This window comes from Hermetia illucens, chromosome 2 (assembly GCF_905115235.1).
Source record: "Hermetia illucens chromosome 2, iHerIll2.2.curated.20191125, whole genome shotgun sequence".
In the NCBI taxonomy this organism is placed as follows: domain Eukaryota; kingdom Metazoa; phylum Arthropoda; class Insecta; order Diptera; family Stratiomyidae; genus Hermetia; species Hermetia illucens.
Window position 1 is genome coordinate 112,297,455 of NC_051850.1, and position 18,162 is coordinate 112,315,616.

General features: G+C 37.6%; 1 protein-coding gene across 1 annotated transcript; it reads left to right on the forward strand.

Annotated features, from left to right (window-relative positions):
* The first annotated feature begins 1,534 nt into the window (after positions 1-1,534).
* On the forward strand, positions 1,535-18,112 carry LOC119649506 (RNA-binding protein 45). The gene is made up of 9 exons (XM_038051676.1): positions 1,535-1,833; positions 1,904-2,101; positions 13,646-13,950; positions 14,012-14,075; positions 14,132-14,217; positions 14,275-14,375; positions 16,494-16,664; positions 16,729-16,788; positions 17,729-18,112. Exons 1-8 carry the CDS (start codon positions 1,535-1,537, stop codon positions 16,786-16,788), a joined length of 1,284 nt encoding a protein of 427 aa, XP_037907604.1. The 3' UTR covers positions 17,729-18,112.
* The last annotated feature ends 50 nt before the right edge of the window (positions 18,113-18,162 follow it).

Sequence of the window (18,162 nt, forward strand, 5' to 3'; positions counted from 1 at the left end):
ACAAAACAACTTTAGGGCTTTTGTTGCGCAAAAGAAGGGCAAAGTAAGGAAAATCCTATCACACCAATGTTTGTTTAGGGTGAAGGCATTAGTTCTACCAATCTCCAAAACCAAAAAAAAAAAACTTTTCCTGATCAGATAAGAATCAACCCATAGATCTTTAGTTGAATATAATTTATAATGCATGTTCGTTAATAATTAGTAATGGTCACAATTGTTCCTAAGGCGAAGATCAGGCAGCGTCTAGGGAGTCGCCTCTATCCTAGCTAATAACGTTCTTTTCGGAAAGTTGCCATTAGAATTGTCTGATTGAATGAGAGCAGAAATGTAGGAATCGATCTGAATGACTGAGAGGGTATTGAAAGGCACCGATATTCAAACATAACATTTTTTTATTTTCTTGATGCTCTCGCTCTTGACTGTGTCGACCATGTCCTAAGTGGCTCGTGAGAAGCGCTCAGTCGTGCGATTGACTCTTAAGGATTCTCACAATGTACTTAAGGCCTGGAGAAATAGGGGTAAAGGTTGAATTTTTAACTGCATCCATGGAGGAGTAGGGTGTATAGGACGGTTTTCGTCCAGATCAGAAGCAACCCATCAGATGCTAAAGTTACGTAAGCTGCTAAAGTTTAGGTGTCTGTTCAAGGCTGAGTAGTCTACATACCATAAAGAGTGGAGCTAAGTGGCTTTCCAACTAGTCTTATCCCTCATTCAGTGGATAGCGGATTCAGAACTCCCCCAATTTCCTAAACAAAATCAACGGCTTCGGTCGGCTTAGACTTGAATTTTATTAGGCAGTTTTGTCCTGAATATAGTTCATACCAATGACGTGTTTATGCATTTATATCAAGGAATATATATCACCTTCTAGCGACTTCCGTCATACTGTTTCCAGGGCAGTGATGAGACAACTTCTAGTGAGTCGTCTCTGCCCTCATAGGAACGGCACGTCACATAAAACTAATTGCCATATATAGAAACAAACGGGCTAAGAGGGTTTTATGGATCAATGTGGTTTAAAGTTGAAGAGGCTCCACATTGAATTATATTAAAAAAGCGGAAAAGTAGTATACACTTGCCTGTGTTAGTTTATACTCTTTCATATTTCTCTGTTTTTAAATAAATCTTTCGTGCAATATAGAAACGTTCGAAAAATAATTCGAATGTTTTTGTATGTACATTTCAAAAGGTACAGAAATATATCGAACTGATTCAATTTTGTTTTACTTTTTATTACAACCCTACCGACCCACTACATTTTTTTTAACAAAACAAAGTCAAAAGCAATCGCCATTTTAAAATTTATTTGGGCAACCCTTACAAACAAGTTTTTACATCCTATGACATTTAATTGTGAATTGATGACAACGAAGACAATTGACGGCGCTGAACATCTATTGCGGTTTCCACGACGGAGATAAAGTAATAAAAGTGAAGTTCTTGCCTATTGTGTCCCTTCTTACCGCGCGAATGCAAAGTGTATAAATCCTCGCTCTAAACACTACGTACACTGCTAAAAGGTTTATCGCCAACCATGTCAGATTATCGGCATAATCGTGATGAGAGAGGCTCGTCGCTGGACGATCCGCCTATGTCTCGTCTATTCGTTATCCATAATCGAAACAACACAGAGGAAGAAATACGCGAAGGCTTCGGACAATATGGAGAAATCGAGGATGTGTGGCTTCTCAAAGACAAATCGACCGGGGAGAACAAGGGGATTGCCTACGTGAAATACCGAAAAACGTCGGACGCAGCTCTTGCCCTGGAGGAGATGAATGGGAAGATGATTGGCAACTCGGATCGTGCAATTAAAGTGGTCGTTGCAGCAAAGTAAGTGGTTTACTCGTCATTCTGGTTTTGTTACGAAACAAACTCACCGAGTGTTATTCGAATGATTTAGTCGGCAAGCTGGAGCGAAGGGCAAAACCGAAAATGAACAGGAAAAGTACTTCAGGCTGTTCCTGGTTGTAAACAAGAACATCAACGAGGAAGAGCTCCGCGAAGAATTCTCGCAATACGGGGAAATCGACTATGCCTCGGTGATTCGTGATCGGGGGACCGGACAGTCAAAGGGATTCGCGTACGTGAAATTCAAACGGTGAGTTTTCATTTATATGATTAGCTTGGGAGTTCATGAAAACTAATATTGGATGCATTCATTCGGGAAACAAGCTACGGAGCATCCCCTCGATATTTTAGAATAGCTTACAATGAACAGAAGCAATTAGGAACTTGATAATTCGAATGCCTTTTTATTAAGGTTTTGTGTAAAACAAAAACAAATTTCAGCCCAGAGCTAGAAAAATTACAATAATAAAGACTTTAGTATGAAAAATGATATTCCCAAGTTTAATCAAAATCGTACTATCGCTGATAAAGTTATAGTAGTAGCTCGAAGTTGCCTTTTCCGTGCAAAGTTTCTGCAACCCAAAAAACTAAATATCAATATTACACGAAAGTGAGAGGTTTGACATGCTAAACATACATATTCATTGAAGCGGGCTTTATTGAAAAGAAGTAATTAGCGTAAAGTTAGTTGAGCATAAAATATGCGCCTAATGAAGGTTTTACATAGGTTTTGTATAATTTTTTGATGACCTACGAGAAGTATGCATAATTAAAGGAAAAAATTGTCCCGAACACGGAGGCGAAACGAAAAGCAGAAGAAGTGACGAATGTAAATGGGGTCGATTCTTGTTATCGTTGGAAAATTATGTAATTAAGAATATATGGTTACATTTAAGTGATCGTTGCAATAAAACCTTCTGTATATCCCAGGGACGCCTACACGACCAACTTTTTCGAATCGAAATTGGCGTTTATTACTTGGGGTAATGTCTGTATTGTTTTTACAATTCGGCATGTAACACGAACGCTCCTATGCGAGGCTCTGAAGTATCGGGGGAGGGGGCCTTTGGACACTTTAGTTCTCTCGCGTCTTATACATGATGCGTTAAGATCGGATCACAATTGGAAATAAGAAGTCGGGGAACGCATGAGAAGATACGGAACCCACGCGAAGCTAGATTTCAAAATAAATTTGCGCGCGGCCGCGTGCTTGACACAGGCGAAACTCATGATCCGAATGTCGCGTCGGAAGAAGGAAAATCCACGAAGGATCGCCCCTTGTCCGATGCTTCTTCCACTTAGTTTTAGATAAGGCGCGGCCTTTGTGGTTCAAAAGTTGCGGAAATATTTCCTTGCTACCTCGGTAAACACCAACTATTGTAAATGGACATGGTCCTTTCATGTCATATGACATCTGCAGGAAGTTCAGCATAGTAAGCAGTAGGATCCCCAATCAATCAATAAAGGCAGTCAAAACAAGAAAAATAATAATCATTTAAACAAGAAAAATAAATAAACAAGTCGGGAAACCGGAAGCTTGACGCTTCAGGTATGAAAGATTTTGTGTTTCCTTATGTGAGGAGCATAACGTGGCTGATGGCATTGACCCGAGATATTTAAATCGCTCAGTTCTGGGCAGGTTACTGCTATTGCCAGAACTCAGCGATTTAAATATCTCGAGTCAATGTTATCAGCCAATGGAGAACTGCGTAATGAAATTGCTTCACGCATTAACGCAACCTGGGTGAAGTGGCATTCCACAACTCTATAGTTCTGAATTTTGGCCGACTATAAAAGACAATGAACGCCGTCTTGTGGTAATGGGGACGAAGATGTTGCATTGCACTGGTGGCGGGACACGTTTTGATCACATCTGAAATGAGAGTATCCGCGATCGATATGGGTTTGCACCGATCATGGAAAAACTGCGAGAGAGGCATTTTCGATGGTTCATGTAATTTGCACTAACGAGAATTCACTTACCAAGATTGGTCTGAACATCGAAGTCGATAGTAAGCGATCAAAAAGCCGGCCGAAACAACAGGGGCTTTATACGCTGGATGGGATTTAAAAACCTTGCGATTACATCCTGATCAAGCATTTGATAAAATAAAATGACGAAATCGATCACGACGAGCCGACCCCGCTTGTGAACGGACAAAGGCTGAAAAAAAGAAAAAGATGTGAGGAGAGACGAGTGCACGACAGCTCCGTGTCACATAGCTAAACATTTCATTGCCCTCTATTTTTTAGAAAGCGATTCAGATAAATCATCTGACGGAAAGCCCTGTATTGATAATAGTCAACCTCATACGCTTCACACTCTGAGTTTAATATTATTAGCAAATGCCAAGAATGTAACCTACATCAAATATAAGAAAGGCTGGGGAGAATTAGATTCTTCTTGAATGGAATTTTAATATTTCACTCGAATGTCAATTATTCTCGTTAATTATGACGTCAGCATCTTATTTGTAAGGCTTAGAATGCTGTTAATTCGCACGAAAGTTTGAACTGCTATAATTTTCCCACTAATAGTTGGGTTTTCATGAAACTTGGCATGTGTATGCACGAGGCTGTCCTCTATGTCGGTGCAAAATTTAGTACACCTGGGATGAACTTAAGGGGAGTTTTTCAGTCAATTTCTAAAAGTTGATAATGTGCTATTAGTAAATTTATTTGAGCAGATATCGGAATAGGACATATTTTGAGGCCTAGATTTAGTCTAAGGGCACCACTCCGATTTTTTTTTTGGAATTTTAGGTTGGGTAGTTTCCGAAAATGAGTCCTGTCTCACCTTAAGTGCGTACATTTTGACTCATTACTCACACACGTTGCCATTTATGCCAAAACTAATATTAGTTTCGGAAAGTACAAATCGAGACCTTCGATTTGATACCCTACACGACTATATCCGGTGAACAAAATTTTTGAATCCCCCCTTTGCATGTATGGGGAGCCTCCCTTTAAACTCCATCTAAATTTATGCCACTCGCTGTATGCGTGGGATTTCATAGTTCCTATCTATCCACCAAATTTCATTTGGATCGGTGTAGCCGTTTTATAGAAAAGTGCGTGTGACAGACAGACATTGAATCGATTTTAATAAGGTTTTGTTTTACACAAAACCTTAAAAAATGAGGAATGTCAGATGGCAGAATGCAGACTTGGACTTGAAAACTTGGAGCTTCGGAATAACATCTTTTTTTGGGGGTTGTTACCTTCTCGCTATCCCGCCTTAGCGACCGTTTAAAACGGAGAATTCTTTTTACCAACGGGAAAGGAGAGGAGGAAGGGAACTTTTAGTTAAAGGAACTCCCCACCATCTAATCCCTCCACCGGTCGAGCTTTATTTTCTTCGCAACAAGAACTCTAATGTAATGCGCAACAGGGCGTCTGGCACCGCTCCTAAGCATCCTTCTTTCAACGATGTCTATAGAAAGCTCCACTGTGTCTGCATAAAGTTTTTAGTGAATTTCATCGCAGCTTCCACAAAAAGCAAGGCGGGCAACGGGAATCACTCCCGCGATCATCATCACGGTTGATTCGGAGACAGTACTATAGACACATCGCACCTGCAAAGTTTCCCGGCTTTGTATTAGGTTGTTGCACATGAAATGACCGATGGTACTAAAATTTAAAACGACTGTAAAGCTTACAAAGATTTATTTATGATAATTAATCAAAATAGGGCCAGTCGATTCAAAACATTTCTCCCAGCGAGATACAAGAGCATGTATGCCAGTTTCGTAGAAGTCCAATTTTCGGGAGTTGATAAACTCGTCGAAGACGATTTTGATGGCCTCTTCATTCCTAAATTGTTTTTCCGCCAAAAAGTGGTATTCGGTTGGCGAAAGGTCTGATGAATATGGTGGATGAGGCAGTCTCATACTGCAATTCGTTCAACTTTTGAACCGTTGTTCTGGATACATGAGGTCGTGCATTGTCGTGAAGGAGTATCACACCATCTCTGTTGACTAATTTCGGCCGTTGAATACTCAATTTTCGGTGCATTTCCTCGTGTTGGGGACAGTATTTCTGTGCATTTATCGTTTCACTAGGTGCCAAAAAAGAATAGTGGATAACTCCAGTTGTAGACCACCAAACAGTCACCATTACCTTCTTCGGATGGAGGCTCGGTTTCGGCATATGCTTCGGTGGCTCATCAGCATCTAGCCATTGTGCTGATCGGCGAAGATTATCGTATAATATCCACTTTTCATCACATGTCACTATACTGTCCAAAAAGGGATCGATTCTGTTGCAGCAGAGTAAAGAACTGCAAATTTCCATTCGAAGCGCCATGTTTTGCTCCGTAACCGCAACGCCGTAACGCATCTGTCAAGTTGTTGCAAGGGCCGGAAAACTGTCGAATAGTGTACGCCCAGTTTCTCTGCAATGTCTCTCACAGACTGATGTGTGTCGGATTCGACTAGCAAACACAGCTCGTCGTTGCCAATCGATGGTGCTGGATGTTCATTTGGCTCACTTTGAAGGCTACGTCGCCTGACCGGAATTTTCCGAATCACCACCGTGTGGTTCGTTTGCTTACCGTATCAGCTCCAAATGCGCTGTTAATATCCCTGGTCGCCCCCCGCTGCTTCAGAAAACATCGATGAAATAAACCACATTGTTCTAAATGATCGAAAATTGAAAAGGTGCGAAACGGTTGACATCTTAAAGAATTTGCAAAGTTCTGTGCGCGATGAGTTCCGCGCTCTCTTACAATCGATCGAAAACATCGACATGTGGATGATTCAATGCGCAGTTTAGAGGTATTCTAGCGTAATTCGAGGCGAATTACGTACCAGAGTCCAATAAACAATCCGCACGGTGGTTAAAACAAGGAGAAAGTTGTCGAAAACGCCCGACAGCGCAAAAACAGCCGAAGCTGAAATGAATGAATTAAAATATATACCAATAATCTCAAAGGTAGTCAAGAAGAACCTTTCATTATGCAACACATTTAATGATTGACTTCTTATTATAATTGTTGAAATTCAAGGTAGAAGGAATTTGTATCGGTGGGACAATTTTTAATGAAATGTTGCTGTCTTATTGCAGTCTTTCGCTTTACCTAGAACTTATTTTAGATATTTGAGCTATTAATTCTGATCACCGCATTCCTTCTGCTTTTAAATTCGTGTTCGTTAAAAATGTATGCTATGTGTGGAATGTATGGTGTATGGTGTGTACCAGCGACTGTCGCAACCGACATGATCGTTGCATGTTGACGGTGGTTTTGGAACGCTATGACAATAGACCTGTAGAATTCAACTGCCTGCTTACATTACTGAGCGAAGACGTATTTCGTTTTTTTTTTTCGTAGAACAAATCATTCCATTATATCGATTAATACCAATGTTGTTGTAAATGGAATAGCTGTGCAACGTCATTATTCGGTTATGTTCAGTCAACTGGCTGGATTCATTGATCTGTAACTGTTCAATTCCTGTAGTGACTTCCCGATGCCTATTATGATTATATGTTATGTTATGATGATTTTCTACTTTGATGAATTTTAACAACTGACCGGTGCTATGATTTCCATTGTAGTTAACATTTAGAATGATTTCAGTTCTCATCACATCTTCTACAGACATCGATTCGGGCTTGCTATTTTATCTAGCGATTAAATTATTTGAAATAATAAAAACTTGTTTTTCCTATTCGCTAGTGTTGATTTGTATTTTGCAAAAACCGATATTTCGGCAACCACTTGTTCCCTTCATCAGTGCTAACAAGTCTTGTCAAAATATAAATCAACTCTAGCGAATAGGAAAAACAAGTTTTATTATTTCAAATTACTATTTTAATTGAATATCCTACAGTCGCTGATAGGGTGATATATTTACAACTTGGAATAGATATTTTTGAGTGCTACAAGAACTGATCTAAGTAATGCGCGTTTTCTGTAAATAACACAGGCCCACTGATGCTACAAAAAAGAATGGTCTGATTTGTTGCTACAGTTACTTCGTTAGTATCCGCTAACATCAGGTACGAAATATGGCCCATTGGTTCTATAATCTACCCTGATTTGTATGTTTAAATCTCATTGAATGATATGATAGGGATGATATGTACTAATCGAAAGACATATTCCGTATAATCAGGGACGCGATTTCAATCTTTATAATAAAATTGTGGTCATAACAGAAATGAAGTATTTATTCCAAGATGTGACTACTCTACCTAAACAGGTTGAGTGTGAATCAGATATTTTGTAACTCCGTTGCTAGATCGGTGGTGTCGAGAATTAAGATATGAAGTTTACCATTAAGGCAACGTGACGAGTTCAATTTTTGTAATTATTTTTATGACTGATTTCGGTTGAAAGTACATGTGAAAATATGTGGTAAGAATATGAAAGTCATATTAGATTTTAACAAGTCGGGAAACCGGAAACTGGACGCTTCAGGTACGAAAGGTTTTGTGTATTTCTTAGTACGTAGCACGTAATATATGCATATATTATTTCAGAGTATCCACTTTCGGGTGATATTGTAATTGATAGTCTTCAATTTTCAAAGAAGCAAGAACTTTGACGTATTTTAACTTGGTATGAATTTTGTGATGCTAGGATGAATTTAAGGGGGGTGTCCAGCCAATTACAAAAAATTATAGTACTACACTATTATTAACCTTATTTGAATAGATATCGGTATGAAGGGTATTTCGGAGCCAAGGCACCATATAGTGGCAGCCTCCTGATCTTTTTCAGTTTTTTCGGTTTAATAGTTTCTGAGAATGGCCCCCTTAAAGAAATGATCACTTTCAACCCCCCGCACTCCCTACCTTCCCAACAAATGTCAAAACTACAAAAGTACTAATCGAGGCCTTTAATTTGATACCCCACACGACTTTTTTTTGATAAAAAAAAATTTTACACCCTCCTTTTGCATGTATGGGGAACCACCCTTAAATTCAACATAAAAGGATGTAACTCACTGTAGCGTTCACCGTTCCCATCTTTCTACCAAATTTGGTATCAATGGCTATAACCGTCTCCGAGAAAAATGCGTGTGACGGACAGACAGACAGACGGTAAACCGATTTGAAAATGAGTAGCAAATGTATATAACGCGGATAGTCGAAGCCGCCTCTTATTTATTGTATCGCACCTTTCTCTCCAAAATGTCTGTTTTATGTGTGTATGTTACACATTCTTATTTTGTTGGCATGCTTTATAAATAGAAGGGAACCCTTTGGAAACTGGCTTTATCGGTTATGATTCGAGAAGTGAAAAGTCACTATGGTTAATACTGTAAAAAATTTTTAAAACGTGCTTTTCTCAATCTAACTTTTTTTACGGTTTTGCGTAAAAAAACCTCATTAAAATCGATTCACTGTCTGTGTGTCACATGCACTTTTCTCCAAAACGGCTAAACCGATCGGAACGAAATTTGGTGGACAAATGGGAACTATGCAATCCCACGCATACAGTGATTGGGATAAATTTAGGTGGAGTTTAAAGGAGGGCTTCCCATACATGCAAAGGAGGGATTCAAAAATTTTTTCCACCGGATATAGTCGTGTAGGGTATCAAATGAAGTACTTTCCGCAACTGATATTAGTTTAGTCGGGATTTGCAAAGTGTGCGAGTGAGGAGTCAAAATGTACGCACTTAAAGTAAGGCAGGACTCATTTTCGGAAACTATCCAACCTAAAAATCCGAAAAAAATCAGGGTGGTGTGCTTAGATGAAATCTAGGCCTCAAATAATGTCCCATTCCGTTATCTACTCAAATAAACTTGCTAATAGTATATTACCAACTTTTAGAAATTTACTAAAAAACCGCCCTTACATTCATCCTAGGACTTCCGAATTTTGTATCAGTATATACGTGCTAAATTTCATGCAAATTTGGCCATTAACGCCAAAGTTATAGCAGTTCAAACTTAGCGACTTCGCGCGAATTAACTGCTTCCAAAGCCATGCAATAAGATGCTGACGTCATAATTAACGGGAATAATTGACATTCGAGTGAAATATTAAAATTCCATTCAAGAAGAAACTAATTTTCCCTAGCCCTTTTTAAGGTTTTGTGTGAAACAAAACCTTATTAGAATCGAGACGATGTCTGTCTGTCCGTCTGTCTGTCTGTCACACCCGATTTATTCGGAAACGGCTAGACCGATTGTCACGAAAATTGGTGAGAGTATGTAATTTGGTGTTCCCTTTACATGCAGTAAGTGGCGCCACGTTGCGTTGAGTTTAAGGGGGGGCTCCCCATACATGTGAATGGAGGGTGCAAATTTTTTTTTCCACAGAATATAGCCATGTGGGGTATCAAATGAAAGGTCTTAATTAGTACTTTTCGAAACTGGTTTAATATTTGATGTTGGGTGAAACATAGGGGAGTGAGGCTTCAAAATATGACCCCCAAAAAGTGTAAAGTTCTCAGAACCTATCCAACCGAAAAATCTGAAAAAAATCACAGTGGTGCATCTCTATGAAATCTAGACCTCAAAATATATCCGGCTCCGATATCTGCACAAATAAAGTTAATAATAGTATATTTCCACATTTTAGAAATTTACCCGGCACCCCCCTTATGTTCATCCCAGGAGCACAAAATCTGGCATGGGTGTAATGAAGATAATGCACAATTTGGTCAAGTTTGAAGAAAATCCAACCGTTACTAACAAAGTTATAGGGGGTGAAACTTCACAATTTTTTGTGAATTTCGTGCACTCTACAACCTGCATGACGTTATCATCACATATCAATTCGTCAATACCACAACGAAATGAGTTCTTATGAATTGGGTCGCAGAGAATTATTTTGTTTTAGTTTTTTAGTTATTTGTCAACCAGACATGTGTGTATGTAGGTATATAGTATATGCGTGCTAATGAACTTTGTGGGTAGTGCCTAATTCAAATAGATATAAGAAGTAAATCGGAAATATGGGTACGATCAATTTATATACGTGCATATATGTGTACAGTATTCGGAAATAGGCAGTTTGTTTGTTCAGGGTGAGCGTAATATCTATGGCTGTAATATGTACGTATGTCTCGTAGTTTGGAAAAATATGAAGGATTATGTTGGATTTGTAGCTATATAAGGATAGAAAAATGTGAGTTGAAATTTCTTACATAAGATGAACACAAAACCTTCATACTCGAAGCGCGAGCTTCCGGTATTCCGACTTGTTTATATTTGATGTAGGTTAAATTCTTGCCATTTGCTAATAATATTAAACTCAGAGTGTAAAGCATATGAGGTTGACTATTATCAATACAGGGCTTTCCATCAAATTTTTTATTTAAATCGCTTTCTAAAAATAGAGGGCAATGAATTTTTAGCTATGTGACACGGAGCTGTCGTGCACTCGTCGGTCCTCGCATCTTTTTCTTTTTCTTCGGCATTCATAACCGGGGTCGGCTCGTCGTGATCGGTTTCGTCATTTCGTAATCGCGAGGTCTTTAAATCCCCATCCAGCGTATCAAGCCATCGTTGTTTCGGCCGGCTTTTTGGTTGTTTACCATTGACTTCGATGTTAAGACCAATATTGGTAAGTGAATTCTCGTTAGCGTGAATTACGTGACCACACGCTGAGTTCTGGTAATGGCAGTAACCTGCCCTCGAGATATTTAAATCGCTCAGTTCTGGCAATGGCAGTAACCTGCCCAGAACTGATCGATTTAAATATCTCGGGTCAATGATCTCAGCCAATGGAGAACTGCGTTATGCTCCTCATATAGGGAAACACAAAACCTTTTATATCTGAAGCGTCAAGCTTCCGGTTTCCCGACTTGTTTTGGGTTGACGCGGATGACTAAAAAACACGTTACCATTGGCTTTGAAATTTCAATATCTCATTGTACACATTCAAAGCATTAGAATGAACCTCAAAGACGGAGATACGTGCTAAATATTTTCATTTACATCAGGTTTTTGCCGGCAAAAACATGGCTACAGGACATTAGATTATACACTATTGAAGAACTTAAGTAGGAAACAGGTTTATTTTGAGGCACTCTTACTTTACGGAAATGTAGAAACTGTGGAAAATGTGATTTTTTTCTAAAAAAAAAAATATTTTTTTATTTTGAGTCTGGGAACTTTTCATATGTGGTATTCTTAGACACCAACTCACAGGGCACAGTATAATGTCCGGCATTAATCATTCATCTTCATACAAAATATTGCTATAATTTGACTTCCCAGCAAAAATAGTTTAGAGTATATTAGAAAGGGAGGCCAAATTATTACAGCCACATAATATTTTTCATCTAACTTTAACAACATATTTTTGCATGTTATGTATGTATTTTTTAGTTGATAGGGTTTTGTGAGAAGAAAAATTTAGGGTAGATTGCGTCGTAAAAAGGGTCAATGATTGGCAAGAAAAGTACAGGCCGCCTATAAAGACATTGAGGCAGGAGAAATATATAAAAGTTTTGGAAACCAGAATAATACTCAAAATACACGAACGGTTATCAAATAGAAAATTTATATTTGTGTGCATCTCTGCTCCATGCCAAAAGGTCACTTTTTTTCTTAAAAATCAAAACAAATGCTTTTGACCGGTCTTAAAAGCGTTTGGAGAAAAATGAAAGACACAAAATTGTTAAGAAAAATATAATGAAGAAGCTATATTTGACATAACCCCTTATTGTGGTTAAGCATAGAAGCGATGAAATAAAAATAAACCTGAAAGTATGATATGATGTTGATATAAAAAATAATAATAATTTTATTTTTAACGTTATAGAATTTATTTAAGTATAATTCAAATGTCTACCCAATACTGTTTGACAACATAAATAATTTGTAAAAATTGATAACATGTTTGTTACCTTTTCTTGCATATAAACAGAAATTATGTTGTTTTTCAAAGGTGACTCTGATAATTTGGCCACCCACTGAAATTTATCTATATATTTGTAACTCAAGTAGGCTCAGAACAAGTAGATTGGCTGGCCCCCTTTTTTCAATGTACCACTCGAGCATATGGTCGCAAAGCATCTCATCGCCAAAAGAGGAACGCTAAAAATTAAGTCCGACCAGATAATGACATACGCTGATGATATTAACGTCTTGTCGCGGTCTTTTCTCGCCTTGATATGTCGGCGAAAGAAGTCGCACTGAAAACAAAATGGAACAAGCAAGGAAAGGCACGCTATTTTGACGGAATATTACGATAGGTGAATAATAATAGTAATAATTGTTGACGTGACACTTGCTGCACAGTATGGTTTTTCCGGGGAGTGGTGGCCAGTGACTCCTTTCCTTTCTCTAATGGAGTGTCAATTACATTTGGTTCTGGCCTAGTCTCTGATTAGGGTTATCATCACCAGCACATTAAGGCACAGGTTTGAGATTAGAGGTGGGAGGCATCATTTCTATATGGATTCACCATCGAATGGCAAATCACTGTCTTTTATGATCCTATTACTTTACTTAGTTATTTTTGCCGAAGTCTAAATATTCATCTGTGCATGTAGAGATATTCATGGAAATACTTATTGCAGATTTTTTTTCATTCAATGACCCGAGTCATGGTTGAAACTTATCAGATTTTCCTTAAATCATTCTTGGTTTCTTCTATCTTTATTCACTACTTTCTCTTCCAATAGCCCTTTTTATATGGAAAATTTGTTATTATTGAAGAAGAATTAAAACGGGCGTAAAGAAACAATTAAAAATGTCACAAGAGAGCAATTCAGCAAATTCAAATTAAGTTTCAGTGAAAATTCGTTACATTATTCTACCCCGACCGAAACAAATATGTTTGTCCATTTTAAGTTTTCACATTTTGTTTTTCTCTGTTTTTCAATTAGGTTTTATCATGCAGCCCTGGCATTTGAAAATTGTTCACCGAAATACCGAGCTGTATTCGCTGATCCGAAAACTTCGAAATCGTCAAGTGGATTTGACAATAAATCTCTAGCTCGAAGTGACGATTCTCTAAACAATAGCCACAAATCCCAACATGGTGACATATCAGGATTTCAGAAAATGCAATCGACAATTGGACAACCAACATCATTGGAAGTCATATGCAGCAATACTATCAATCAGGATCAGTTGTGGAGATTATTTGATATAATTCCAGGACTTGATTATTGTCAATTAACCGGCGAAAGTATGTTTTCTTCATTCGTTCAGTTTCGGATTGTTATTGATGTGTTTTAATTATCCATTAGGTAACGGAAGAAATCAGGAAGCAACTGTAGTTTACACAAATCCGGAATCAGCGGTCTATGCAAAGTTTGTCCTTTCTACATAAATTTTTTATTCATTACTAATTCCATTTCTGTTTTCAGAGAGAAGCTCCATGGATTGGAGTATCCACCTGGTGAAAGATTGATTGTTAAGTTCGGGAGTGAAACTGAGGAGCCATCAACAAATAGTAAGAATTTATAAATTCTTTCGGACGATTTGAAATGTACTCGTTTTTTTTTTCCAGAAAGGAAATATTCCTTTTGTAATGTGGACATACCACCACCGGCGCCGTTAGCTACTCCAGATGCAGTATGCGTTAAACGCTGTTTCATAGTATTGCAATCGGTAAGGAGAATATTTTCCATTTTTAAGGTTTTGTGTAAAAGAAAATATTATTAGAATCGAGTCGATGTCTGTCTGTCACAGCCGATTTATTCGGAAACGGCTAGACTGATTGTCACGAAAATTGGTTAGAGCATGTGGTCTGTTATTGTCTTTACATACAAGTGGCGCCATTTTGTGTTAAGCTTAAGCGGGGGCTCCCCATATATGTGAATGGAGGGTGCAATTTTTTTTTTTCACAGAACGGGGCATGTAGGGTATCAAATGAAAAGGCCCGATTAGTACTTTTCTAAACGCGTATTCGATATCGGGTGAAACAGAGAACTATCTTTATTAAAACCAAGAAAGACTCCATTGTGCATTGTGTTGCTAGCTGTAGAGGTTGTCCAGTGTACATGGACATTCAATAAAAGATGTGGTCTCAGTTTTAGAGCAACGCAAATAACAGCAACCATAATTAACAAATATATAGTCGGCAGTTATGCAACTGTACTTCAATTTTTTCCTCAACAACAGACACCGGTAAGCGAGCCCATTTCCCCAGAATTTAGGGGGACCTTCATCATATTAGCACAAACAATGGCACTATTCATGGCATCAATATAGACCATATTTCAGGAGGTGATGTGCAGGCAATAATAAATTCCACAAGTTCCATTCTCGTTCAAATGACTGGGTTTAAAATATATCATTAGAATGCAATCGGCATGAGGGGACATTGAGCTGTACAGATTTTTACGTGATCTTCGTTAATCTTCTTCTAAACCCCGGCATGGACTAACTCTGTACAATGACTCAAAAAAATGAAAGAAAATTAGTTGTTTTTTGTTTTTTAATTTTACAAAAAAGCTGCTAATATTACGATTTTCTTCTCAGCGGGAATATTATTCTGAAGGCATCATCCCGTCGTTAAGATATCACTCAAATCTAAATTTTCCGGTTCTATAAGAATTTGGATCATGTCATTCATCTCATATTTCTTTGCCCGGCACTGTAGCACATGTGCAAATACACAACTGATTCCAACAACCTAGTAAGGATCTATTGAAAGGGTAAAAAGATTTGGTAACAGTAATATTTATGGAGAAATAAAGCTGCAAAAGCTTCGAATACATACCTCGATCTTTAGAAAGAGGCATGCTAGCTACCCTAGCTTTAGAATTTGATAACTTAAGGGGTAATACTACCTTGTGAGCAATAAATCAAGGGTCATTTTCTACGATCTATAAAGAAAACAACGAATTAATATTTTTCAGTTCCGTTTTTTTTTGTTAACGTTTATGTAAGGCTTAATGTACAACGAAAAAATATTTCTACATTATTTTAAAAGAAAATAGCGGCGCAATAGTCGATTCAATGTAGCCCCTTTTTTAGAATGGCCTTCATGGGTGAAAGTCTACAAGTCGTAATTTTTTTTCTACAGCAAAAAACCAAAAAGTTTCCTGAAGTAGACATAAAAAACTAATGAAGTACGTACGTACGGTTTCTAGCCAATTACAAAAAATTATAGTAATATACTATTATTAACTTTATTTGAACAGATATCGGTATGAAAGGTATTTCGGAGCCCAGGCACCATATATTGGCACCCTCTTGTTTTTTTTTTAGCTTTTTGGGTTGGGTAGTTTCTGAGAATAGCTCCCTTAAAAAATGATCACTTTCAACCCCCGCACTCCCCACCTTTCCAACAAATGTCAAAAGTAAAACCGGCTTCAGAAAGTACTGATCGAGACTTATAATTTGATACCCCACATGACTATATTTGAGGAAAAAAAATGTTACGTCCCCCTTTTGCATGTATGGGGACCCCCTTAAATTCAACGTAAAAGGATGTAACTCACTGTATGTGTGAGCGTTCACAGTTCCCATTTTTCTACCAAATTTGGTATCAATCAATCAACCGTCTCCGAGAAAAATGCGTGTGACGAACAGACGGACAGCCAGACAGACAGTAAACCGATTTTAATAAGATTTTGTGTTTTAAAAAGAGATACAAATTTCTAGGTTATGATTGTGTTGCAATAGTAACGACTTTCTATTCAACATACAACCAACATAAATAGCACTTGTAAATTCTTCTGTTCGAACCAAAATTAAAACTTTCTTTCAATTTCATTCCAGAATGTCTCACTAACAGTCTTGAAAAATGTATTCTCAACATTTGGTAATCTTATTGATCTCTATTTATTGCCGAATAAGAATTGCGGATATGTGAAATATGCAAATGAAGAGAGCGCACAAAAGGCGATAGATGTGTTGAATGGGGCAGAAATATGCGGTGTCAAAATAAAGGTATGGTTGCATTTTGATATTACGAGGTTACACTCCTCAAATGCTTTGTGTTATTTCAAATTAGGTACTTGAAGCGCAAGAACAAAATGCGGAAGGAAGGAAGCGAATGCGTCGTGATGATTAAGTAAGTATATGACGGGAAATCCTCTATTTCGTTATTTAGAAGGCGGTGTCGATTTCAAGCTTATGGTATGACATTCGTAGTTGGTAGATGTTTCAGGAATCTAATATCGAAATGAGCAAATGGATTTTTTACTTTTCTGCATTAGAATATAAAAAAGTCGGTTCCACGTGGGGATTCGTACTGATAAGTTTTGCCTTTTGCTCCAAAAGGGGTGTGTATTAATGGAGCGGAATATGTAGATACGATACGTGCTCTATATACTTGCAACATTTGATATTAGATACCTTATTTGGTACATCTAAGTTCACTCGGAAAAACCACATAAGGTGCTGGTAATATGTTTGCATCCTCACGCTTCGATGAAAACGAATCCGCCAAGTAATTTAAGATATCAAACTGAGGAGGTGTAGCTAACTTCTAAGGTGTACAGAACATTTTACTCGTATTTTGGGTCATTCGCGTTATTCTAGTTAGTGACACAAAAGTGAGTAATTTATTTAGGGATAATATCAAAGAACATGTTTATCGGATAAATGAAGCAAGTTTAAATTGCGTAAGTATTTGCTTGTGCTTCATAACGATATTCCAAATAGCTGATGATTATAGGTCCTGCACTGACGGTAAGTTTACTAAATAGTAAAAGCAATACAATCGCTTATGCTAAACAAGGATAATGGTGAACATGTAAATAATATCAACGTAATGTTTTGACAGAGACACATTAACAGGAACAATATTATTAGTTTGGAAGTAAGATGTAAAGGAATTCTAACTTACGGTTTGTTGCGGCTGGAAATATTGACCGCATAAAAATGTAATCAGTTTAGTCCTGGAATAACTTTGGACCATTTTGCTTCTTTGCTTGGCTTGTAAATTACATCCATCAAGCAGATATCCTGCAATCAGTTACCATTTTACCCTTTTATTACCTATTCCACAGAAATGAAGACATGTTTGACGACTACTACAATATCTGACCGGTACATACGAGTATTATGATAAGATATGAAAAGACGTTACACATACATACGGACGAAAAGAATTTGTGTTTAACTGAATAAGAAACATCCACGATAATTTGCCAACGTGAGAAATGAACCGTTATCGAATCGCTACCTTTTAATTCAAACAAGAAAAATTACGATTACGACATACATTTTATTTTTAATAACATACATGAGTCGGAAATTTTACGATTCTACGACCGCTGGACAAAAACGTACATTACGTTACGAAAAAATCATTCGCCTGTTTGATGATGTATTTTAAAATTGTATTAAGATATTTTGTTTGTTTGGTGCAAATAAATTTTGAACTACCGGAACCAGTGTATTGATTTATTTATGGTATATAAGGGACGGAGTCGAAAAACTG